Source organism: Uranotaenia lowii, unplaced genomic scaffold (assembly GCF_029784155.1).
Source record: "Uranotaenia lowii strain MFRU-FL unplaced genomic scaffold, ASM2978415v1 HiC_scaffold_636, whole genome shotgun sequence".
Lineage (NCBI taxonomy): Eukaryota > Metazoa > Arthropoda > Insecta > Diptera > Culicidae > Uranotaenia > Uranotaenia lowii.
In genome coordinates, this window is record NW_026598574.1 from 1 (window position 1) to 25,000 (window position 25,000).

Here is a 25,000-nt window from a genome sequence, read left to right on the forward strand (position 1 = left end):
TTCCAATTATGGTTTGGGACCCCTCCCCCTAACAGGAAGGGGGGAGAGGGGCCTCCCAAACAAAAGACAATTTTTTACGTAGCTCGAGAACCAATCAAGCAAATGGTATCAAATTTGACATAGGGTGGTATTTGGGAACGGGGAATATTTCAATGAATAGAAGGTACCCCTACCTCTTCTCAGTGGAATGACAGGAAATTTCACAATTCAATAAAAATTTGGGTTGATTTATTTCAAAATGCAGTGTTTACATCCTGCAGGTTTTAAAGTCCTGTGATCAAAACTCGCGGAAATGGAGTCTAAAGAACAGCCGGTGCGTAATAAAATCTTGCGCATTCATCACGAGAACAAGGATCTATCGCATCGTTCCATCGTTAAAACGTTTGAGGAAAGATTGACCACCGATCGTAAGCCCAGAAGTGTAGGAAAAAGTATTCCGAACGTTTTCGTGGCTTAGAAGCTGCACCTAAGCCGAAGTTTTGTCCAGAAGGCCAAAACGAAGGCTGGGCTTCGAACGTTCAAGGTACAAAAGGCCCTTAATCTCGACAAGAAGCAGAACAAGTCCACCAAAATCCGTGCCAGGAAGTTGTACCCCAACATGCTGCTGAAAGTTGAATGCTGTATCATGGACGACGAAACACATGTGAAGGCCGACTTCAATCAGATCCCCGGCAACATGTTTTTCACAGCTAAGGATAAGTTCAGGGTTCCGGAGCATGTCCGCACTTAGAAGATGTCCAAATTTGTGAATAAAATTTCTGTTTTGGCGAGCCAACTGCGCGTGCGGGAAGTGGAGTGCATCTTTCATGACCCAGGACACGATGAACGGACAGGTGTACATGAAAGAGTGCCTCCAGAAACGGCTGCTTCCTCTACTGAAGACCCACGTCCCAACAATCTTTTAGCCGGATTTGGCCTCATGCCACTACTCCAAGGACGTGCTGAAGTGGTATGCGGATCAGGGTTGGCATAATTCAACGGTCAACGGTAAAATGGTTCTTCAAACTCATTTGACTGTTCCTTAACGACCAGTCAATTCGTTTGCCAGTCATTCATTCCCCAGTCATTTGAAGCTAAAATAATAACCTAGTCAAGCAATCGCATTTCAACGACCGATGACGAAAAAGAAACGCATTTATTATTATTGTTACTCCTGCCAGCAAGCCGAAGACGACCGAAGACGAAAAAGATACGCATTTATTATTATTGTTGCTCCTGCCAGCAAGCCCGTTTTCAGTTTTTTATTGCTATTGTTGCTCTCTGTCAGCAAGTCGTTCAATTAGTTGTACCTGTCGGCAGCAGCCGATCGAGGATGTGTAGGAGCTTCGCCAGTCGCATGACGGAGAAATGTTGATTGTTGTCGTGCTTTATCCGTCATGCGAGTAGTGAGGCTCCGTCAATTGAGTAAGGTGCCGGTCGTTTGATGAAAAAAAAAACTAGTCGGGTCAAGCGTGACGGGCGAAATTTACCAACCCTGATGCGGATAATAAGGTCAGTTTTGTGCCGGAAATGTTCAACACTCCGGAGCTCCGCCCCATCGAAAAGTACTGAGCGATTATGAAGCAGCACCTTCCTGAACGACCTAAGGGGTAGTGAAGGAAGACAGTCGAGGAACTGAAGAAAGTATGGGTTTACATGCAAAAAACACAGGTTATGCAGAGTCTTATGGCAGGGGTTAAGGCCAAGGTGCGGGCATTTGTGTATGGACTGTATATAAAATAGGAGTAAAATTAAGTTTAATAGTTATTTTTCAATCCCTGAAAATTTGATGGCCATCGGATGGAAACTCTAATTTTGCGAATCAATTTTGTGTGTGGCAATTTCATCGTGGACACCTTTTATTTCCTGTAATGACTATGCGTATTTAACTGGAAAGTTTTCAGATAAAATACGCCTTTCTGTAATTTAAGAATCGAACGACCACTTTATTCCGCTTTTCTGGATTCTTTTTCTGTTCAGATTTCTACATATCCTAACAAATCTAAAGAACTTGATCCAAATCATTTGTCCAAAGTTAGTCTTCCCAACGATTTGTTTACTCGACTCATGCCGGAATCAATCCAACTTTTTCTACATTATTTATGTATCGCTTAAAGCAGAGTTCTACGCAATTTACCATACTTTTAACAATTCTGGCAGACAGTCCTTATGTAATCAGATCGGAATAATACGGAAGATATATGCGCACTAGCTAGAAGCATGTGTTTCTAATTTTCAAACAAAATTCTAAATGTTTGAAAATAACGCTCTTAGATTTTAAACCATTGGGTAACCATTTGTATGGAAAAGTAATGAGCGAGAAAAAATGACGACACGGGCTACAGTTTATAAAATAAATATTTAATGTCTCAATGAACTTAAAAATAAATGGTACAAAAAATGGAACCACGAAAAAAACATTATCAGTAGTGCGATCGTTGCAATGAATGCCGCAATTATCAGATAGTTTTCTCTGAATAAATACAAAAACTTAAGCTCCTGTGGCTCAACATTTCCCTGCGTTTCAAGCTCAGTACGTTGTCCTTTACATGAAATACATTTTTGTGCTTCTTCGGAGTAAACGAATCCCTTGACACAATGTTCCGAAGGCCGACACACATTTCCTGCCCTAAGAACAAATCCTTCCTCACAGCTGCACTCTCCGTCAACGCAAATTCCGTTGATACAGTCAGGTCGGCAAGATCTCTTACAATCTCCGTCCCATGTTTCTTCATATCCTTCCAAGCATTTGCAAACATTCGGAGCGATGCACTGTCCGTTGATGCAAGGATCATCGCAGTGTGGCATGCAGGTACCGGTACCATCAGCGGTGTATCCTTTTGAACATTTACAAATGTTTGGAGCAACACATACCGAGTTCTTGCAGGGAACCGTACAAAAAGGCTCACAAACGATCAACTCATCTTCGTTGATTGCTCTTCTATAACCTGGATGACATTCACAGATGTTGTTACCCATGCACGTTCCGTGACTACAATTGACGTATTTATTGCTACATGTTCTTTTGGCTGAATCTTCGTTGGAAAGATCACACACAGGAGTCAGAGGATTCGTAAATGTCGGCGCAAATGCTTGCGTTGGAAGGGAACATTGCTGAGATTTAGTTGGTGGAATTTTGGGGATTACTGGACAAACAATCTTAGGACAGGGTACTTTTGTAGGGCAACGCCGATTGGCCGCCGCTAGGTCCTCTGCTTTAGAGAGCGGTGAACACGTGATCACATTTTTATCATTTTGATTAGGATAGAACCCTTCGTTGCAACGGCAGAAATTGTTACTTCCACAAACGCCATTACTGCAATCCACGACCTTAGGGTCACAAAAGGGTACACAGACGTGCGTTTCTTTAAAGGTTCTCTCGTTGTCTGGAACGAAGCCATCTTTACACTGACATAAATCAGGTTCGAGGCAGATGCCATTTTTACACGGAGGATTGCACACGGGTTCGCACATTTCCGTAAGATTATTTAAAGCATATCCCACATCACACTCACATATCCCAGGGGCAACGCAACGACCATGCACGCAAGTAGTGGAGCACAGAGCAATACATTCTTTTATCCCTCGAGAATTGACCTTCAGGAAAAATCCATCATGACACTGGCAAACATTGTGCCCAAGACATGTTCCATTGCTGCAGTCCACAACATCGGAACTGCATAGGGGCTCACAAGTTACATTCGTCTTGGCAACGTATCCTTCTTTGCATTCGCAAATATTCGGAGCTACACAAATTCCGTTCACACAGCTTGGCTCACAACTCGGTTCGCAGATGTGTTCATATTTTGCGGACTTCCTGTATCCAGCCAAACAGACGCACGAATCGTCCTTACAGTACCCATTGGGACAGATTCGCTCGCAAGGTTTTGGCTCACAAATGATTTTATCTTTTCGACTTGCAAGAATGAATCCTTCGTTGCACTTGCAGATATTGGGAAACGTACAGTTGCCATTGGTACAGTCTATGAGTTTGTCGTCACAAATTGGCTCACATACGTAGGTGCTCTTATCTGCAAAGCGATACCCCGCGATGCACTGGCAAACGTTTGGTTCGGCACAGTTGGCGTTAATACACTTGTTTTTGCACGTTGGGATACAGTTCGATTCGTTGGATTTGGCAGCTGAAATGGATTAAAAAGGTTAACATGCGGTGGAAAACATTTTAGCCGTATGGTTTTCGGTCTATGGACTATGCGAGAAGTTAAATTCGCAATCGGTAGCACGACTGACCACTTCAGTGTTTGGACATCGATGAAGTCAGTTATGCGGCAGTCCGGTATGGACCTTTAAAGGATTCATTACTAAGACACGACAACAGATTTAACAGAAATGGAAGTATGCGTTAAATTACGTTTTTGCGTTTTAAATGCGTTTTAGAGCTAGGGACAAAAGCTGTCGGGCTGCACAATACCACGACAAAACAAGAAATATGAGTACGTATACGAAGCTTATCTACGTATTTCATTAAACAATGTTCAATCCAAGACAACTCACAGCTTGAGTTTGAAGAATATCCAGGAAGGCATTCACATCGGTCTGGTCCAACGCAAACTCCATTAGAGCAACCTATAGAACATAATGCTTCACAAATATTGTTACTGTTTCCAAGCTTAGCATATCCTGAAAAGAGAAAACACATTTTTATTCTACATTTTGTTATCATCAATTGATTTCACCTTTGTAACATTCGCAAACGTCTGGAGCGACACATTTCCCCTGAGTACAGGGTTTGCTGCACTTCGGTACACACTTCCCAGAATTCTTCGAATCTAACCGATAGCCCTCGTAACAGCTACAAACATCAGGTGAACGACAAAATCCATTTTCGCAACCTTTCTTGCAGTCGGGTTCGCAGAAACCGCTCGCTTTGTTCATAGAATAACCTTTATCGCATTGACATGTCCCCGGTTTAATGCAAGAACCATGAACGCAGCCATTTGGACAAAAAGGTTCGCAAGAACCTTTTGAATTCTTCCGATACGTTTCGTCACAAATGCAAACTTCAGGAGCTACGCACTTTCCATTCAAACATTTTTCTTTACACAATGGTAAACATTTGCCATCAGTAAGCTTGTAGCCGTCGTTACATTCACAGACTTCTGGAGCTGTGCAACGCCCATTGGCACATGCATTTTTGGCACATATTGGTATACATTCCTTGTTGTCTTTTACCGTGTACCCATCTTTACAAACACAAGTGCCGGTAGCTTTGCATGAATGACACGAACCGGGACATACCGGTTCGCATAGGAAAGAGGAACTGTCTGAAAGTTTGTACCCTGGAATAATAATTTATTTAAACTTTACACTTACAAAAAAAACAGTTTTATAAACCTTTGTTACACTCGCAAACATCTGGAGCTACACATCTTCCATTGGCACAGGGTTTGGTGCATTTTGGAACACATTTCGCTGAATTCTTTGGATCCAACTGATACCCGGAGTAACAGCTGCATACATCAGGTCCACGACAAATTCCATTTTCACAAGGTTTCTTGCAGTGAGGTTCGCAGATACCACTCTCTTTGTTCATAGTATAACCTTTATCGCATTGACATGTCCCCGGTTTAACGCAAGTACCACGGACACAGCCATTTGGACAGAACGGTTCGCAAGCGCCTTTTGATCCTTTCCGGTATGAATCGTTACAAACGCATACTCCAGGAGCTACGCACTTTCCATTCGAACAACTTCCTTCACAAATTGGTACACATTTGCCATCAACTAGCTTATAGCCGTCATTGACTTTCGGTGCGAGGGAACGCCCAATGTTACAATTGTTGGTACCACACATTGGGATACATTCCATGTTATCTTTCGCCTGATAGCCCTCTTTACAATGACAAATGCCAGGAGTTTTACATGAATGGCATAAGGGTGGACATATGGCTTCACATAGAGAAGACGAACTAGCTGACATTTGAAATCCTGAAAAAAACTAATGCTTAAACTTATATACTGTGTAGAAATAGATGTTTGACACCTTTGTGACATTCGCAAACATTTGGAGCAACGCATTTCCCATTGATACAGGGGCTGCTGCACTTGGGAACGCATTTCGCTGAATTCTTCGGATCCAACTGATACCCATCGTAACAGCTACATACATCAGGTCCACGACAAAGTCCATTCACGCAAGGGGTTTTGCAGTAGGGTTCACATAAACCACTAGCCTTATTCATCGAATAACCATTACCACATTGACATACCCCAGGTTTAGCGCAAGTACCATGGGCGCAGCCATTTGGACAGAATGGTTCACAATTCCCTTTCGGTCCTTTGCGATACATATTGTCACATTCGCAAACCCCAGGGGCTACGCATTTTCCATTCGAACAACTATCTCTACAAATTGGTAAACATCTGCCATTAGTTAGCTTGTAGCCGTCGTTACATTCACAAACATCAGGACCGATGCAACGACCATTGGCACACTTATTTTTGGCGCATGTTGGTATACACTCCGTGTTGTCTTTCACTTGGTAGCCAGCTTTACAAGCACAACTCCCGGGAGCTTTGCACGAATGACATGATCCGGGACATACCGGTTCGCATAGGAAAGACGATGATAATTTGTATCCTGGAATAAACTATTGATGTAACATATGCACTATCAAAAGAGTTCTATGTCAGAAACCTTTATCACATTCGCAAACATCTGGAGCGACACATCTTCCATTTGAACAGGGTTTGCTGCATGTTGGTACACATCTCGCTGAATTTTTCGGGTCCAACTGATACCCATCGTAACAGCTGCATACATCAGGCCCACGACAAATCCCATTCACGCAAGGATTTTTACATTGAGGTTCACAGGATCCACTCTCATTGTTCATAATATAACCTTTTTTACACTCGCATACATCGGGGGTAGGTTTAGGGCAAACGCTCGAACAGGAAGGCTCAAAAGTCCCATTCGACCCTTTCCGGTACAATTCTTCGCAAACGCAAACTCCAGGAGCTACGCACTTTCCATTCGAACAACTTCCTTCACAAACTGGTATACATTTGCCACCAGTCAGCTTATAGCCTTCGCCACATTGGCAGACTCCCGGTGCGATGCAACGCCCATTGCCGCATGCATTTTTGGCACATATTGGTACACAATCTTTGTTATCTTTCACTTGGTAGCCATCTTTACAAAAACATGTTCCAGGAGTTTTACAGGAATGACATGATCCTGGACACATCGGTTCGCATATGAAAGGTGAATCGACAGAAAGTTTGTAACCTAAAGTAAAAGAACCCATAAGTTCATATTTTTTTTAAACTGAAAAAATCAAAATGGCCTTCATACCGCTGTTACATTGACATACATTATGCTGGACACACTTCCCATTTTGGCATTTTTGATCGCAAATGGGCTCACAAATGGTGTCATTTTTGGGGCTCAATTTGTACCCTTCAAAACACTGGCACCGATTATGTTTGCAGCAACCAAACTGACATTGTTTTTCGCAGATTTTTTCACATTTTCCATCGTCGTTTCGATTAAAACCCTTGTTACAGAGGCAAGAATTGGGGGCCACACAGCGACCATTTTCACAGGGCTTATCGCAGATCGGTTCACAGCTACAAGAGAAAATTAACAGCTTAATCCAAAAGTAAAACTGTAGTATTATCAGTTCCTATTTACAGGGAACTATTCACTTGACGATAACCGGTGTAGCACGTGCACGTTTCCGGTCCCGTACATTCGCCAAAAACACATCCGTGCTTGCAGGATGGCAAACATTCTTTACCGTATCGATGATATCCTTCACAGCAGACTTCCTTCTGTTTGGTATCGTAGCCCAACTAAATTTGTTCAAAGCAATAAAATCAGCATGACATGCAGAATGAAGATTACAGCACATTAACCTACAGCACATGTTAAGTTTTCAAACGAAACATCCAACTTCGTGATCTGCTTGTCCAACCAATAGCAAGAATATTCGCAATCAGTATTTTTCACAACAGTAGTTGTATTCAGCACCAACTTGGGAATTCTAGAATGACACTTATTTAAGTACCTTCAAAGTTACATTTACCAGAAAAAAACTACTTTTCACTTTCTTTACAAAATTTTGCGAAAACCAGAGCGCTGCTAATCGTTACGGCGAACAACACTAGTACTTCAAAAAGTTTTACATTCTGCATCTCCAATAAACTGCCTGCTGGATAATGTTAACGGACATGTCAGCTTTTTTTTTGAGTTTTCGGTTTACGATTCAAGTAAAAACCATTATTGAGGAAGTTTCATTTCGATTGGAAACGAATCAAAACAAATAACAAAAAAAATATCAGGTACCAGCCCAAACAATGATCAATGACTCAAACACTTTTCTTTGAAAATTTCATGGCACAATATGATCAACATTTTAATGTAAAACATTTAAAAAAACATGTGCTCGTGGTGCAGAGTGCAGATAAATGTAAATAACGTTTCTTGGGTTCCTTCATAATATTGAGTCCCGAGAAGATCTGTACCGAGCTGACATATAATTCTTTTTAGATGTTTAACCAGGTGGTCTTATCTTGATGATTAAAGCCTGACCACTTCTCTAAAGACTTATAGAATCTGACCTCTCTCAATGACTCAAGGTTCGGTCTTCTGCGCCCATCGTGTGTCGATAAAATGTCGCTTATTTGAAAAAAAATTTTGGTAATCCATCTCGAAAACCAAAAAGAAAAAATGACAAAGTTTTGTCATTTTGTAATTTTTATTTTAACCTTCCTTTGCGGTTGTGGTCTATATTACTCGAACTGTACTTTCTCGAAGCGATACCTCAGGAACGGTTAAAGCTAAATACATGACATTTTCTAACCTTTCCTCAAATGAGAAGATCTACAATTTCTCATTTTCAGATTTTTGAATAGGGTTACCAGAGTCACCCAGCAAAAAAAGGACAATAAGCCGGTTAGGACCATACAGACCCGGATTATTGTTTTGTTTATAAAATAAATACTACAGAACCGATTTTCATAAACTATATACCTTTATGAAATCGTTCATATGTCTGCTATCAGATGCTTCTTAAAAAATGTGTTTTGATTTTATGGTCATCAGAAAACGACCTTTTAATCAAAAATAAGCAGATTTCAAATTCTTGAGCTAATTGAAGTGTCGTATTTATTTAAAAATTGAATCTAACGTTTCAGAGTAGCTGTGATCAGGGTAACAAAATGCGCAAAGTAAAAGTCGATTTATGTACCTCAGATTTTGTCCACGAAATGTTAAAATTCTAGGATTTGATACTTTGATGCAAAACAACCATTTTTGTGTTGCATCAAAGTAAAAAATAATGCGAAAAACCAATAAATTGGAATAAATTGCACGAAAGATTCTATGCAACTTATGCCGTTTTCGTTTATCTCCACTAGCGCGGGGCAAAACTTTTTCTGAATAAACAAACAGAATCGTTACCCGGGACGATGCAAATATATGGTTGCTATACTCACCCTTATGCTTACCCCCAACACTGACAAATTTTACGGGGTGCAACCGCCTGCTTGAGGTTAAAATCCCGGGCAAAACTAGTGGACTTCTGAATTAATAAACGAACATAATAACAGCAGTTAGGGCAAAACTCGTGGGTAACTAGGTTGCCATTGCCAATAAACGAAAACACTATTAATCGCACACTATATCATTGCACAAAACCTATAAACAAGTCATTTTTTAACGAAAAATTCAATAAAATTAAGAAAACAACAGGTGATAAAATACCCAAATATCCATAAATAACATAAAACTTTATTTATTTCCCCCTTCGGGTTTTTTTTTTTGAAAATATCGAAGGGAGGGGGGGGGGGTGGGGGCCGACAAAAGAAGAAATTGATATTTGTTCCAGCCTTATCGGAAATCGATTAAGAAACGCGCGTTCACTGTTTGATGTAAACTTTATTATTACTCGTTACTATGTACAACTATTGGCTATTTATACTGTTTGGTGTGTATGTGTGCGTGAGAGATCGAATGTGTCGTGTATGCTATTGTACATGCAGGCGATTGTATGTTAATGCTATTGTTGTTCGCTATTGTCTGCTGTCGCTGTCGACTGTCGTCTGCTGTTGATGTTGGTAGCCGGCTTTTGTCTGTCCCCGGTAGTTGGCTTGCTACCTGCTATTGCGTGTCGCTGATTGGCTGACGCAATTGTCGTGTCGCTGATTGGCTGGGGCAAGCGTCGTGCGTTCTGGATGTCGAACCAGCGTTGCCAGATTGAAAACCGCTCAAGTCCGTAGATTTCACGAAAATCGAAAAATGTACTGTTTTCGGCTAAATAAAACTTGATGACCTTTTTTTTTTTTTGGTCGTTAGGTACAATTTTCATTTATCCGCAGGATCCCTTGAATTTATTCGATAATCCGTAGAAAATCCGTACGAAATGCTGAAAATCCGTAGATTTGGAGCATCGATCCGTAGCTCCGTAGAAATGGTCAAAATCCGTAGAACTACGGAGAAATCCGTTGATCTGGCAAGGCTGTGTCGAACGTTCTCGATGAGTTGAATGTTCTGGAAAATTCGATGCGATGACGAAAGAAGGGAACGGCGGTAAAGTACGCCACAGTACTCCCCCTTAATGGTTCCAAAATTTGGATGGTATTTTAACCTGGCGTCCTGAACGGGTTCGGACTGGAGAGGTTCTGTCATCGGTGACATCCAAAGGCTGGGTTGAGTTGGTTGAAGAAGTTGGCTCGTCGGGTACGATGAATGCGGCTTTCAGCTGATCAATTGGAATCGGAGAACGCTTGCCGTTGATGTCGATGATGAATACCTTTTTCTTCCGGCGAAGTACTCGGTATGGGTCATCAAAGAGTTGACTCAGTGGAGGCTTAATGGCGGAAGACGTGGCGGCAGGTTTGCAGATTCTTTTGGATGGAAGTTGCATTCTTGGCGTGGTTGGTCGTGGGCGTTGGTCGCTTATTCATGGCTTTTTTCAGGTCGGCCACGAATTCCGATGACGGTTGTTTCAGTTGATTATCGACGAAGAATTCACCTGGCAAACACAATTAAGTGCCATAGGTGAGATCAGCGATCGTCACTTGAAGGTCTTCCTTGAGTGCAGTTCTCAATCCGAGGAGCACGAGCGGTAGCGACTCTGTCCACTTAGCGTTTTGGTGGCACATAATCGCTGCTTTTAGTTGGCGATGAGTCCTCTCGATTTGTCCATTTGCCTGGGGATGGTATGGCGTTGTGCGAAGATGCGTTATCCCAAGTAATGTATTCAGCTCACGGAAGAGCTCCGACTCGAATTGACGACCAAGATCAGTCGTCACGTTGACTGCATGGTACTCCGAACCTTGAGATCAAGCCGTTAACGAATGCTCGAGCGACGGTGATGGCAGTCATATTTGGGATTGGTATGACTTCTGGCCAACGGGTGAATTTTTCTATCATCGTAAGGCAATAGGCATTTCCTTCCGATGGAGGCAGAGGTTGTAGCATTTTATTTGAGCACCACTGACCTCGAGTTCGATAGGAAAAGTTCCAACCTCCAACGAACGAGCGGAGAAACTCGAGAGACGGAAAAAAACCTCGAGTGTCGATCGATGATACACTTGATCGTCAGCTGCAAACAGTACGAGATTAAAATTTATAAAAGGGCAGCAATTTCTTCGCGCGGGGATCACTCAGTCTCTGGGCCTTCTCCCGATCGGTCTTAAGTTAGACCTAGTGTTGTTAAACATCGTGTCGTGCGCTATCCTGCCTGGTTGTACCGTACTGTGTACTGCTTTGGTGTGTTTTGCTGTAGATCGTTGGGACCTGCTGAGGAGGCGATGATCGTGACACGGGAGGAAGTGCCGCGAGAGCGATCAGGGTGTCGAGGCCGTTCCACCCGTAATATTTTGACCGCTAGACGCGGAAAAGGCAATTTTCATTGCCACTATCCTATTAATCGAAAGAGATTTAAAAAGAAATTTGATCGCTCTCGCCAGATGGAGTTTGGGACCGAAAAGAGGCCGCGTAAGTCCAATCAATAATCATTTACTGATTTGTGGTGCTAATTGTTCCGCCCTGGTTTTCAACAGAACACCAGCGGCCTCTATTTTTGGATTGCTCTGTTTTGGAGTATGCTTTAATGAATCCGGATCAGCCGACGGAAGCCGCTCCTGCCGGACCTGAAGCTGATTCGTGAGCGCTCACGTAGTGGTTTTTTTTTATTTTTGGCCAATGAAAACATTGTAATATTATCAATACAACTTTTGTGAACAAAAAGGTGTTTTAGTAGATCGAACTAGTGTCCTCACAACATGCTACGGACCACGACTTCCCGCTAGCCGCCGGGCAAATTTAAACGAAATGTTGGCAAATTTCTTGTGGAATTTGGCGCTTAAGCCTTCATTTTTTTGGGACCTTTCGGTCAATAAGTTCGAAATATTCTTTTGATTTTTTTTTTGCAACATGAAAACGTTACAAGGTCCGATGAGGTCCATATGAATGTGTGCAAAACGATCCGATGGGGTTTGAATTTGCACAACTGGCGTTTTGCTGTACCGGTGTACTTTAGATTTCTGGCAGGGCAGGCAATGTGTGACGAAAATCTTGTAATCTCGACGAATCGATGGCCAAACATATCGATCACTGACAACAAGTCGTGTCGTTGATCGTATGCCTGGATGCGAATGATTGTGAAGCTTCCTGATGATTGCTTGCCGAAATTATTTCGGAACAAACGGTCTGATGGCTTCGGTGGAGCTGTCAACGTAGATCGGTGTGGATGATAAAGGCGACTTGAGCTTCTTCAGCAGTAACCTAGTATTTGCTGGAGGGGATCGCAAATACTGCTGAAGCTCGGGATCGGTTTCCTGCTGGGTGGCCATTTGCTCGAAGTCTATTGTTTCGCTAGTGGTCGAGATGGTTTTAATTCGGCTGAGCATATCAGCAACCTTGTTTGACTCGCCGGGAACGTGCCGAATATCAGTCGTATACTCGCTTATGAAACCTAGATGGCGAGTTTGGGTTGGTGTCTCTTTTTCAGGGCGCTGCTGAAAGGCGTGAGTGAGTGGCTTGTGATCGGTGTAGAAGCAGAACTCACGTCCGACGAGAGAGACGTAGAGCTCACGATCGTATGTACTTGCCTTTCGTTGAGCTTCCTTCAGTTTGCGGGAAAAGAATGCGAAGGGCGATCCTTTTTCGGTGATTTGGTGCAGAACAGCGCTGCAGCTAATGCTAGTTTCGCTTGGGCCGATGGGTGAGCGAGTTGAGTAGCATTAGCTAAAGCTGTTTTACAATGTTGAAAAGCTGCTAGGGTGATCTCGTTCCATTGCAGAGGTGTTTGGTCGTTTCGGATGTTACCGGTAATCATTTGCTGGAGCAACTGTTGCTGGGCGGCAGCGCCGGGTAGGAAACGACGATAGAAATTTATTGTTCCTAAAAATCGCTTCATCTGCCGGGCAGTCGTAGGTTGAGGAAAATTCATCACAGCTTCGACCTTGCTCGGGTTTGGTTTGATGCCCTCGGGAGTGATGAGATGACCCAGGAATTTCACCTCAGATTTTCCGATTTGGCATTTGCCTGCGTTGAAGATCAAGTTGTTTTCCCTCAGGATCTGGAATACCTGTCGCAGATGCTGTTTATGCTCTTCAATGCTGGCGGAGGCGATGCATAAGTCGTCTATACGACCCTAACATTTTAATTGCCCTTTTTAGTAACCGTAAAAGAAGGTCAAGGATGATGTTTTTTCCAAGTTTTAACAGAACTTTAAGCACTGCTTTAAAAAATACGCTAAATGAAATATTTTAAGCATTTCCTAGAGTTTTTACAAAACAATAATAAAACTGCGATACATTGAATAAACCTCCAAAAAACAATGATTAATTTCACTAAAGCAAAATGGCATTAAATTGATATTTGGTTAGCTTTCTTTCCGACTCGATCATGAGACGGATCGTTAAGAACTTGAATTTTCAGCTGTGCGGCATGCTTTAGGCGTCCTTAAAAATGGTGACTAAGCCTCCGAGAATCCGTATAATGAAAGTTTTCGTTACTTGGGTTGTTTTTTGGCAGATTTCAAAAAAAAAATATCTTTCGTTTTTTCATCATTGTAAAACAGAACTTATAATAATTATAATTATAATCGTTCTCATCCAATCGTTCATACGGAGTTCACAAAACATTTATTTTATATGAGTGAACGTTCAAGCATTTGGGAAAACCTATTAAGGGTATCTTTATTTTTATCTTAAAGTTAACCTGAAGTACCGTGAAGGTTAAAGATTACGGTGAAGTATGCTGTTTAACTTATAGGAGTCAAAACGCGTACGATTTTTTTTTAAATGAACGGGAAAATCAGTAGTTATAATAAGAACTATTCTTATTTGTAGAATTTCAAGGGATCCATGTTATTTTGACAGAGTTTGGGGAAAGTTCCAGGGATATTATACTAGTTGAACAAGGAAATGTGAAGTGTTGATTATTTTCGTGTTTACCGATTTTTATTTTAACTTTTAAAAATGGAAAGTTTTCGAGAGATTTTTATCACATTTTACATCAAAAAATTATAAAATTCATTAATCTAACCTAAATCAATTTGATAAAAAGGAGCGCCACCACTGTTGTGTTCGTATACACTCGTATCCGGTTCTTCTTTGACTATTGAATCCATCATGTGCTCAGGCATAAATTCTGCACCGGAACCAAACTCTTCTATCTTTCGTTTCGCCCCTTGTCCTTGGCTCACGGGTCCATAACTGTGGTACTTGCGAACATGTAGAGTATAATTGGACACGATTATATGCCCCGGGCGGTCTTTGGATAGCTTGGATTTTGCATTACAGAGCGGGCAAATAACGAAGGCATCCGGTATTCCCTGTTCGGTCACTATCTGAACGTCCAAGTGTTCTTGAATGATTTTCAAATATTCAGGAATTATTTCGGGCTGGCTGTTGCTAAAATGAAAAAAAAAACAGGTTAAATATTAATTAAAAAAAATATTTGCAACTTACTTGAGGGCATTGAGTATTTTATCTTTCAAAATTTGCCGTAGCGTTTGTGGGTCTGTATTTTGCACTGGCATGCTGATCATAACTGGTCTCGATTCTTGGGGAATTGGTCTCAATGATTGAATAAAGCTGTCCAAACCTTTTTTCCGCACAGCCATGGCGATGTTCTTCATAAGCATTCTTTCGCCGGAGCGGAACCGAAATTCATTGGGAAACAGGAAATAAACGCCGAAATACTTTTTCATCAACCTTTCGTTACTGGCAATTCTGAGGACAGCCGGAATAGTTCGTGCTTCCTGTTCGATTTGGTTAATCAGTTCATCGTCCAAATCAGCTATCGAGATATTGCAGAAGCAAGAAAACTGGAGCAATAGTTTCAGGTTTTCGGGAACTGGGCCCACGAGTTTTTCTATCTGCAACCAAAATAGAACCTGATGGAAGGGATTAGATTTGAAAATTTAGGTTCATTCTTGAACTGGCTGTGTGATAAGCATCAAGAAAGATTTTACATAAATTATCAATAAATAACATAGTGTCCGAGTAATTTTATAAACTGAAATATACGTACAATAGTTTAAAATTTTAATAACTCGTACTTACTTCAAAAGATGCCTCCATTGTATTAATTAATTTCACCAATCGCTTTTTTCAAACTAAATTTTGTCTATGCCATTCGAAGAACATTCAGAGCAAAACATTGTTTACGTTTCTCTAACAACATTTCCCAATAAGATTGGGTGGAACTGGTCGAATTGGGAGGTGGGAGTATTCCAATAAGAACACAGGGTGAATCATTCGTGAAGGGAAAGCAATGCTATTTGCCTTGATATTTTTCAGCATTAAAGTAGAAATAATACGAAAATTAGAATGATTTACGGTATCTAGCTTCGGTTTACAAGCTAAAAACTCTACTGAAGCAATTACTTCACAATAGCTTAGTGCGAATTCTGCTCATTGAACATCTTTTTTTTAAATAATTTAATATGCACTTTTTCAAGGCTTCATTCAAGCTTTACTGTTGAATCAGTGTTCGAGCAGTTTCGAAAATGTTTACAATTTTTCAATTTCCATTGGAAAACATTTCCAAAATTTTCAAAGGAATTAGATAGATTTATAATAATTTGTTGTTTTCAATCACAGCAAAGATGAAACAAATTTTAGCGAGACTTCAGATGAAACCCGGAAAATATTTGTGGGCAGAATATTCTGCTTAAATTTCGATTGTCTATAAGAGAAAAAGCGTTGAATAATGGTATGAACCTTATGAAAAACGGATAGTATTAAAGCTTTTTTCTATAATTTGAGGTGTTATATGATACGAAGAAGAAGAAGAATGCAATCAATAAAATTCAGGTTTTTTATAATTTCTACAAAACCATGCCCATTGAAATGCGAAATGAGCTGTGGGTGGAGCAAACTTCAACTGTTCCTAACGACATTTTCTTCATTACAGGAACACGTGTACGTAGAAAAATGGCTTTGTGACTCAGCTAAAGCTACCATTAAAAGGATGTTCAGCTTTCAAGGTAACCTGCCACAATTAGGGAAATCACCAATCATGATTTTTATAAATACCCCAGCACTCAACAACAACGGCATTTCACAACGGAAAGCGGAACTACCCGTGAGTACAGTGTGTGATCACTTGTTTAACTCAAACCATGGCCTGAAGAAACATCTGAATAATCATCAACGGAAAGGCACCACTCAGAGAGAATATGATAAGAATTAACGAAATTTATTCCAAATCATCGTCAAAGTCAAACGTTAACCATGTTTTTGTCTGGGACAAATTTCGGAGGCCTTTGGTCCGGAATTTTGTCAGAAGCTGATAACCCAAATGTTACTTTTACTGATAAGACCAGCCGAGGAACCGATGAACTAAATAAAATATGACATTTTTTTTTATAGAAATCGATTGGCATTACGCCATTCAATGGGGTCAAAAAGTGAACGGAAATAATCGCTCTATGGAATTAAAAAATTAATTTAAAAAAATAACAAAACATTTAGTTTAATCCATGATCTATTCACAGAAAGTTAAATTTTTATTAAATCAGACTCTTTTTTGCGTTAAGATCAAAAGCGAAAGCTGGACAAAAATTCGAGATTTACCTCAGCTGATTTTCGCTTCAGATTTATTAAGATATGAGTGTTTGTTGAGTATTGCAAAGTTTAAAACTTTCGTGTTATACCTATTTAAAAAGTTAGGAAGGCAACAACTAATCTAATTTCGTCATTAGAAACATTCTAACAAAGTCCTCACTTCACAGTTCTTCTCGTCCAACAGGCTTTTTATTGCTTTTCTTGAGCGATCGCTCTAAAAATTGACGATACTCCTCATGGTTCCAAACGTGATCAGCACCCGAAGCCACCAGTCGGGCGAATTCTTTCGTATCGAAAGCGTAATTGGTGAATTTTGCGTGCCTTTCACCGCTCTCCGGATGTTTACCCTCGTCTTCCGGGTAGATCAGATCGTCCCGCTCCCAGGTCATATACTTGACGCCCTTCAAGCGGGCCAAATCCTTGTAGCAGTTTCGATCCTCACAATGGTACAGCTCGAAAATGACGGCCCATCGGGGCAAAAACAGCAAATGCGTTAGCCCGGCACCATGCATTCCGATGAAAATGTCCGTGTTTCGGGTGATGCGCAGCTGATCCCGGAACGACATATGGTGGCTGTAGCTGGCCTGATTAACCCGATAGTTTTCGTTCTCGGAAATTTCCTCCAGCAACTCGTCTTCGTTTAGTATTCGTCTGAATTTGGTTTGGCGTGACAGGAAAGTGATCCTTAGTTTCCGGCTCGGGTGGCTTTTAAGCGGAACTTTTAACCGGTGCAGAATGTGCTCCGAGAAAGCTTGAAACAAGCCACTGTTCTCGCAACCGGCTATCTGAAATTATAAGGTTGATGTAAACTTCTTTTTAAAGGGAGTAAAATTTCTGAGATTTACAATTGGAGTGTTGTAAAACAGCCCAAAAATCATCCTCGGTAACAGTGGAAGCACCAGGTTCTTGAAACAAACCACCTTTCCGGCGTAGGTTTTCAAATCGGCAATCGGATGCCGGGTGAAGGCATTAAATGTTTCCGCAAACGGCGAACTATAGCTATACGATTCCCAAATCAATATTTCCACATCGGTCGAAAATCCCAGTGGGTCCGATAGGTTTGCATGCTGAGAAGCGTACAGATTGACGAAATCGCAAAAGTGATGGTACATGTTGATTGTGGCGTCGATTTTCATGATAAAGGCAGGACGGTTGATAGTTATATCACAATGGCCACTTTCGGACAGTGGCTGATCGAGTGACTCGAAAAAACGTAGCTCCGGTCCCCAAGATTGGAGCGGACTTATGTGTTCCAATTCGGCTTCCAGCCGCTCCCGATTCAACTTACAATGACCACCTATCTGACCCAATTTCAATACATCCATTTTATATCGCAGTGGTTCTCTGAAATGAAAAAATAAAATTAGTTGAGAGTCTTATATAAAAAACGGATTTTAGACAACCTTCTTGTAGCCAGATCAGTGAAGTTGATCATGATATTTCTTCCTCGACAGAACCGCAAATATTTTGAGCACTCCAAAGCCGAATCGTAGGGGAACCTAGGCTCGCACAAAATCCGTGTCTCTTTCACTTGGTCCCTTATGAAACCAAAATCTCCCTGGGAGTAGAACGTTTCCAGTTGGGCTTCCTTCGTCTTCACGTACCCTCGATAGTCACCCGGACACCTTGGTTTGGAGAACCGTTTCTCAGCCGGGCAATCGTTTTCATAGCCCCAACAAACACCCTTCTTCGAACGATAGGACTCGCTTTTGATAGTATCCCGATACTCGCATTGCACATCTTCCAAACATTTTTGCTTCAGCGCTGGAAATCGTTCAAAAAACATCGGAAGATGCGATTTCGGCAGGTCGATGAACTCATAACTGGCGCTAGCACCGAACACCGAAATTTTATCACAGAAACTAACTAAACCGAAAACGACGACTATCACTAAGGGCAGCATTTTGGATGGAAGTGGGTGTTCATTCGAGGTTTAAACCTCGGACTGCTATCGCTGAACCGCAAACCGCATCAGTTACTGACTGCAACAGATCTTCGGAAGATGTAGTTACTCTAGCTAACACGTGTGTGGGATTCGCTAGCCTTATTTGCATCTGAACTGCGAAACCCATAAAGGAGTTCCCTATTATACAATTGGTACTCCTATTCAAGAACAACACTACCACTAGCCAGCTACTCACTCAAGACGTGGTGAAAAATATTCTGCACTAGAATCGATCTACCACCTGTGACGATGACGATACGATCAGATTTTAGCCAGGTGAAGTCATTGTTGTTGTTGTTGAGTGAAGTAGGTTTTTATTTTTTTTTTGGAGTCGCTAGGAGTTTGCCGGTAAATCGACAAATTAGGAGAGATAAATAAAAAAAACACAAAAACCGCTTCGTCTCTTCGAGTTGAGCAGTTCTCGCGATGCTTTTTGGGAGCTGTTAAGAAAATCGAGTAGTTTTAAAAATCAAATTCAAATTGGAAACTATCTAAACCTGTTTGTAGAAAATTGTTTTATACAATATCGTGTATTTGAGCCGTTTCCTATAGTTTTAAACGTAAAAAAGTTTTCATACAAGTTATGAGAAAAAACATAAACATAAAATACAAAAAAAACACAAAACATGAAAGTTTTCATGGCCTTAAATGTCGTCTAAAACGAAAACAGATCAGGAAAGACAAGGAATATAAAGCATCATAAACAGTGTTAAAAAAATTAAAAAAAAAACAGATAAAAGAAGATTAAACAAGTAGAACAAGATATAATATTTTATACGAAAGAAAAAAAATCAAATTAATTAACCGTAATAAGGTTGAACAAACGATGGAACAACATGGAAAAGATAAAACGAGGTTAAAAGATAAAACATACCAAAACATGGTAGAAAGATTTAAAAGAAATGAAACAAGGTAGAAAGAAACAAAGCAGGATAAAATAAAATAATATAACTGTTAAAAAGTATTACAAAACAAAAAAAATCAGAATGTAGATAAGAATGGTAAAAATTTTATTTATTAACATAGTATTCCGTCTCACGACATAACTTGACAAACATAATTCCTAAAATGAAAGAATGGTAAAAAAGATAAAACAAAATACCTAGAACATGACAAAAAACATAAAGCATAATGAAACAAAATGAAAAAGATGAAATACAATAAAACATAAAAGAACAAGGTTATACAACATTTGGCTTCATAAAGCGTAAAGATATGAGCCGTTTCAAATAAAGAAATTGTAACAACAATATTGAAGTAGACAAAAAACGAAGAAAAAAACAAGATTTAATATGAAGAAAACAAGATGAAACAAGCTAAAATGAAATAAAGTATGAAAAGCCAAGATAATCAGTGTTTCTGTAGATTCTATTGAGAAAAATCTTAATCGTATCGCAGTTTGGATAGGATCCTAGGTTGGGAATAGTTTTTCTCTAAACTACACAAGATAGAACAATAAAAAAACTCTAGACAAAATATGATAAAAAACATAATGCAATGTTGGAAAAAATACAACAAGATGAAACAAAATATAAAAGATGAAATTAAGGATTTTTTAAATGATAAACGAAGTTAAATAAAAGTAAAAGTATCCGATTTAAACAAAAAAAATAAAAAAAGAAAAAACTAAATAGAACATAGTTAAAAAGAAATAAACATAATAAAACCGAATAAAATAAGATAAAACTTAATAAATAAATAACATTCAATATATATGTTAGGGCGTGAAACACCCTAAGAAGAAACCCGCTGGGCTTAAATCCCTAAAATTTAAAACTACTATGGCAAGTTCGTGCCCAACATGAGGACACTTCGGTTCCCGCTGGATGAGCTCTTGAAAGCTAGAGCTAAGTTCAATTGGACCCCTGCATGCCAAGAATCGTTCACCAAGTTCAAGGAGATTCTCACTTCAAATCTTCTGCTTACCCACTACAATCCGAGGTTCGACATAGTCGTCTCGGCGGACGCTTCTTCAGTCGGAGTTGGGGCTACTATTAGTAACCGATTTCCGGACGGTTCTGTGATAGTCATCCAGCATGCAGCCAGAGCGCTTACACCTGCGGAGAAAAAATATAGTCAGCCTGACAGAGAAGGATAAGCCATCATTTTTGCAACGATCAAATTCCATAAAATGATCCCCCTTATTCTGCGCCGCGCGTGAGGTGACGATAGTCGTTTCGAGTCGGAGTCACGTGAGTCTTGTCACCTTATTCCCGAATCCGATGTGACAGAGCATACGATCTGTCACTCACGGTGACTACTAGATTAGGATAAGAACTCAAAAAGTTCATTCTTAAAGACATTTCTCACCTAAATCGACTACTGGAATCAGGTGACTCGACTATCGTCACCTCACGCGCGGCGCAGAATAAGGGGGGATATTTGGTCGCCACTTCTTCCTGAAGACCGATCATGTCTCTTTGAGGCTTATTCTGCGACTCGAGTGACGTGACTTACGAAATTTCATATCGTTTTGCTGGCTTAAAGAGCCTCTCTAGCCTCAAAATTTTCGTTCGAATGAGCTATTCGTATTGGTCTTCAGAGCTCATCGATACACAAATATCTTTTCTGAATGATTTTCTGGAGTCAGGACGAAGAAGTGAAATTTCGTGAGTCACGTCACTCGCGTCGCAGAATAAGCCCCTTTATTGCGGATTTTTGGTTCGAAAAAGGGCATTCCGGTGTACACATCGAGCCGCCTGCAACGATGGGCACTGATGCTGCTTCTGTACGATTTCTCCATCGAACTTGTGCCGACAGCGAAGTTTGGGGACGCCGATGTACTTTTCCGGCTGATCAAACACCATACAAAGCCCGACGAGGATTATGTGATCGCTTCTTTGGTTCTCGAGGATCACCAGTTGCTTCCGATTCTCTTAATGCCCTTCCCCTTGTTTTTAGCGACATTCAACAAGCCACGCAAACCGATCTGGTCATGAAGAAGGTCTACCGCTTTTTGCGAGATGGTTGGCCCGATCCAAATGCTCTATCCATTCCAGAGCTCAAGCGCTTTTACGACCGAAGAGAATCCCTCACCATTGTCGACGGTTGCACACTTTTCGGGGAACGGTTGGCTATTCCCGCTCCATTCCGCAAGCGCTGTCTCGACCAGCTTCATCGTGGCCACCCCGCCACTCAGCGTATGAAAGCCATCGCTCGTTCATATGTGTATTGGCCGAATATTGACAACGAAATCTCCAGCTACGTCCAGGCTTGCCGACACTGTGCACTGACAGCGAAATCTCCACCACACTCTGCACCTTCGCTGTGGCCCAAATCCAACAAGCCATGGGGAAGAGTGCACATCGATTATGCTGGACCGATCGGAGGAGATTACTTCCTGCTTGTGATCGATTCCTTCACCAAGTGGCCTGAGATCGTTCGGACGAGCAGCATCACAAGTACAGCCACAATCAACATTCTCCGAGAACTCTTCGCTCGTTTTGGAATACCGACAACCTTGGTGAGCGACAACGGGCCCCAGTTTTGCAGCGCTCTGTTCCAAACCTTCTACGCTGAAAACGGCATTCAGCACCTCACCACGGCACCCTTCCACCCACAATCGAACGGCTAAGCTGAACGATTTGTGGACACCTTCAAACGGGCCACTCGAAGAATTCGAGAGGGGAGAAGTTCGGTACCGATAAGCGAAGCGTTGTGTACCTTCTTGCTGACCTACAGAACGATTGTCGAACGAATCGGAAACGTCATGTTCAACGTGCGTCTGGAGAACGGTAAGCTCGTGCGATCCCACTTAAACCAGCTTCGCAATCGTACTCAAAGTGGGCCAACAAATTCTCCAAAACCGTCGCAACTTCCGTTAACCATTCTGCTGGACGCCTGGAACATGCCAGAACCTCCGATACGGGCCTCAACCTTTGCGCAATCCAGCCCACCATCAACAGCGCATGGTCGTTCAGCTTCGCTGCCAACTTCTACACCGAACACTGTTGTGCGAGAACCAAGACAGTCACCAGATATCCCGTCGTCGATCTTCTCGGACTAGAAGACCGCCGATCCGGTTTGATCCGTACCAGCTGTATTAAGGGAGGAGATGTTAGGGCGTGAAACACCCTAAGAAGAAACCCGCTGGGCTCACTGCTGGCAGCTTGTCTGTCAGCCGATCGATGCGAATCAGCGGATAACAATAAACAAAAACAACACATTATTATTATTGTATTCATTAGAATCGAGTATCGTCAAGTTTTAACACGTTTAGTGAAGTATGTTTTAAATTGTTAATCGTTTGCGTTTTTATTATGTTTGTATCCTTATCGTCCCGGAATACAAGAATATGAAATGTAAAAAAAAACAAGAGAAAAAAATGAAAAAGATCAAATATGACAAAACAAGACAAAAAACAGAATAAAAAAAAGAAGAAGAAAAACCAGGAAAAAATAAAAAAAAAAGGATAAAAGTAAACAAAACCACAAACTAACGATTTATGATTTTTGCGTCAAATAACAATGTTTGCTTTATCAAATTGAACTTATAACCATTTTATAAAATCATAAATAAGATCAATGCCACTGAGGTACCTCAGACACGTGTCTCGAGAAAAAAAATTTTTCATGTTCACTCCTGAAACTGATCAGCCCGGTTTTTAATTCTAAAATTTTGAGTTCCAATGAGCGGATTTCGCAAAGATTTCTGGTTAAAATGTCCGGGTTTGTTCGGCCTGGATACGTTCTGGAAGGGTTAATCATGTGACATTTTGGATTTTGTCACTGTCTTAAATATATCCAAAAACCCTCTTAGATTTCACATCCAATCGAATTCCAATTCCAATCCAAAAAAAAATCCCTCTAAAAATTAACTAATTATGATATTGGTGGCGTTTTAGGAAGTTGAGGATTAGTTGCATAAGACTAAAAGCAGTTTAAAAAAACACCTGACACCCCTGTTTAGTAACGGGGCAGTTCGTTTAGTTTTCGTTCACTTAGCAATCAGCACCATCTAGTGGCTATATGCTGAGTAATATTTGAACGAAATATTAACGTATTTGAATTCAAATTCTTACACATGTTTTCGACTCATTTTTGTTCTGGGCCAGACCTCTGTCTGTGACAAAACATGTTGATAAAAAACATGATGAAAAAAGACAAGAATAAACCAGATAAAAGCAGATAAAATTGATTAGACATAAAACCAGGTGAAGCCTAAAGTAAACATCGAATACAGATGTACCGGATAAGTTTTTTCAATATCTCTTTGATATAAAGTCGCGAATGCCATAAAGATGGTAAAATGACTATATTCGAAAAAAGGGCTAAGTACAACATAATAAAACAATAAAACAGAACAACTTTTACATGTTGAAAAAAATAAAATTAGATGAAATAATATAAACATAGACGAAAATGGTGGAAGATGATAAAACAGGAAAAATAAAATAAAACATGTTGAATGATAAGACAAAACGAAACATTAGAAAAAACTATTAACCCTTCGTTTCATGATTTTTTATTTTTTCTTGAAAAAAATCTGAATAGTGCGCAATGATGAATACATGAAGGGAAAAATAATGAAAAAATATAATTTTCACACATTTCGAGTATTTAGCCAAAATATTAATTGTTGCAAATTTGCAACAACATGAAATGGTTATACCTTTTTGTTCCTCACACAAGACAGCTAGATATAAATGTTTACTCTTAGTTTATCTTGCACTAACCATAGTTTCAGCTCAAAAACTTCGTAAACCTAGTGTCTGGACACCATTTAGCTGGGGGTAGAACCTATGTATGCTGGTTATCCACCATGGGTGCACGGATTCACCGCAGTTCCTACCTAAGTATGTGCTTACATGCATTATCGAAATGAATTAGATCGACAAATCTCCAGTTCTTTTTCAGTAACTTCATTTTTTGTGAAAGATTTTATGTGGTTTTATGATCTTCGTGTTCATGGTTTTTAATCGCAATATACAACAATCTAAAAAAAAAAGTTCATTCTTGGCTGACAACAACGAATTATAAAACCATTATAACAGAAAAAGTGATTGTTGTACATGGTATTTTTATT

General features: G+C 40.5%; 4 protein-coding genes across 4 annotated transcripts; 1 reads left to right on the forward strand and 3 right to left on the reverse strand.

The window, feature by feature from the left end:
- Nucleotides 1-2,398: 2,398 nt before the first annotated feature.
- On the reverse strand, nucleotides 2,399-8,297 carry LOC129760508 (fibrillin-1-like; the record flags this gene model as incomplete). Its single annotated transcript, XM_055758161.1, has 10 exons — nucleotides 8,045-8,297; nucleotides 7,865-7,988; nucleotides 7,637-7,797; nucleotides 7,298-7,572; nucleotides 6,638-7,231; nucleotides 5,984-6,580; nucleotides 5,335-5,928; nucleotides 4,677-5,279; nucleotides 4,495-4,620; nucleotides 2,399-4,121 (listed from the first exon to the last, which is right to left on the reverse strand). Coding segments are annotated over exons 1-10 (4,892 nt in total), but the record flags the coding sequence as incomplete, so codon positions are not given.
- Nucleotides 8,298-14,386: 6,089 nt separating this feature from the next.
- Nucleotides 14,387-15,642, reverse strand: LOC129760510 (uncharacterized). Its single transcript, XM_055758163.1, has 3 exons — nucleotides 15,526-15,642; nucleotides 14,929-15,356; nucleotides 14,387-14,871 (listed from the first exon to the last, which is right to left on the reverse strand). The coding sequence occupies exons 1-3, from the start codon at nucleotides 15,541-15,543 to the stop codon at nucleotides 14,499-14,501; spliced, it is 819 nt and encodes a 272-aa protein (XP_055614138.1). The 5' UTR covers nucleotides 15,544-15,642; the 3' UTR covers nucleotides 14,387-14,498.
- A 1,291-nt stretch (nucleotides 15,643-16,933) lies between these two features.
- Nucleotides 16,934-19,326, reverse strand: LOC129760509 (EGF domain-specific O-linked N-acetylglucosamine transferase). Its single transcript, XM_055758162.1, has 3 exons — nucleotides 18,435-19,326; nucleotides 17,877-18,375; nucleotides 16,934-17,816 (listed from the first exon to the last, which is right to left on the reverse strand). Exons 1-3 carry the CDS (start codon nucleotides 18,932-18,934, stop codon nucleotides 17,193-17,195), a joined length of 1,623 nt encoding a protein of 540 aa, XP_055614137.1. The 5' UTR covers nucleotides 18,935-19,326; the 3' UTR covers nucleotides 16,934-17,192.
- A 2,357-nt stretch (nucleotides 19,327-21,683) lies between these two features.
- LOC129760511 (uncharacterized protein K02A2.6-like) lies at nucleotides 21,684-22,550 on the forward strand. The gene has a single exon (XM_055758164.1). The coding sequence runs from the start codon at nucleotides 21,684-21,686 to the stop codon at nucleotides 22,548-22,550; it is 867 nt and encodes a 288-aa protein (XP_055614139.1).
- The last annotated feature ends 2,450 nt before the right edge of the window (nucleotides 22,551-25,000 follow it).

Coding starts and splice junctions, on each gene's coding strand:
- LOC129760510 (XM_055758163.1), bottom strand. Junction 14,872..14,928: donor AAAATACTCAATGCCCTCAA/GTAAGTTGCAAA, acceptor TTTTCATTTTAG/CAACAGCCAGCCCGAAATAA.
- LOC129760509 (XM_055758162.1), bottom strand. CDS start 18,934: ATGCTGCCCTTAGTGATAGTCGTCGTTTTCGGTTTAGTTAGTTTCTGT. Junction 18,376..18,434: donor ACTGATCTGGCTACAAGAAG/GTTGTCTAAAAT, acceptor TTTTCATTTCAG/AGAACCACTGCGATATAAAA. Junction 17,817..17,876: donor TGTTTTACAACACTCCAATT/GTAAATCTCAGA, acceptor TTATAATTTCAG/ATAGCCGGTTGCGAGAACAG.
- LOC129760511 (XM_055758164.1), top strand. CDS start 21,684: ATGGGCACTGATGCTGCTTCTGTACGATTTCTCCATCGAACTTGTGCC.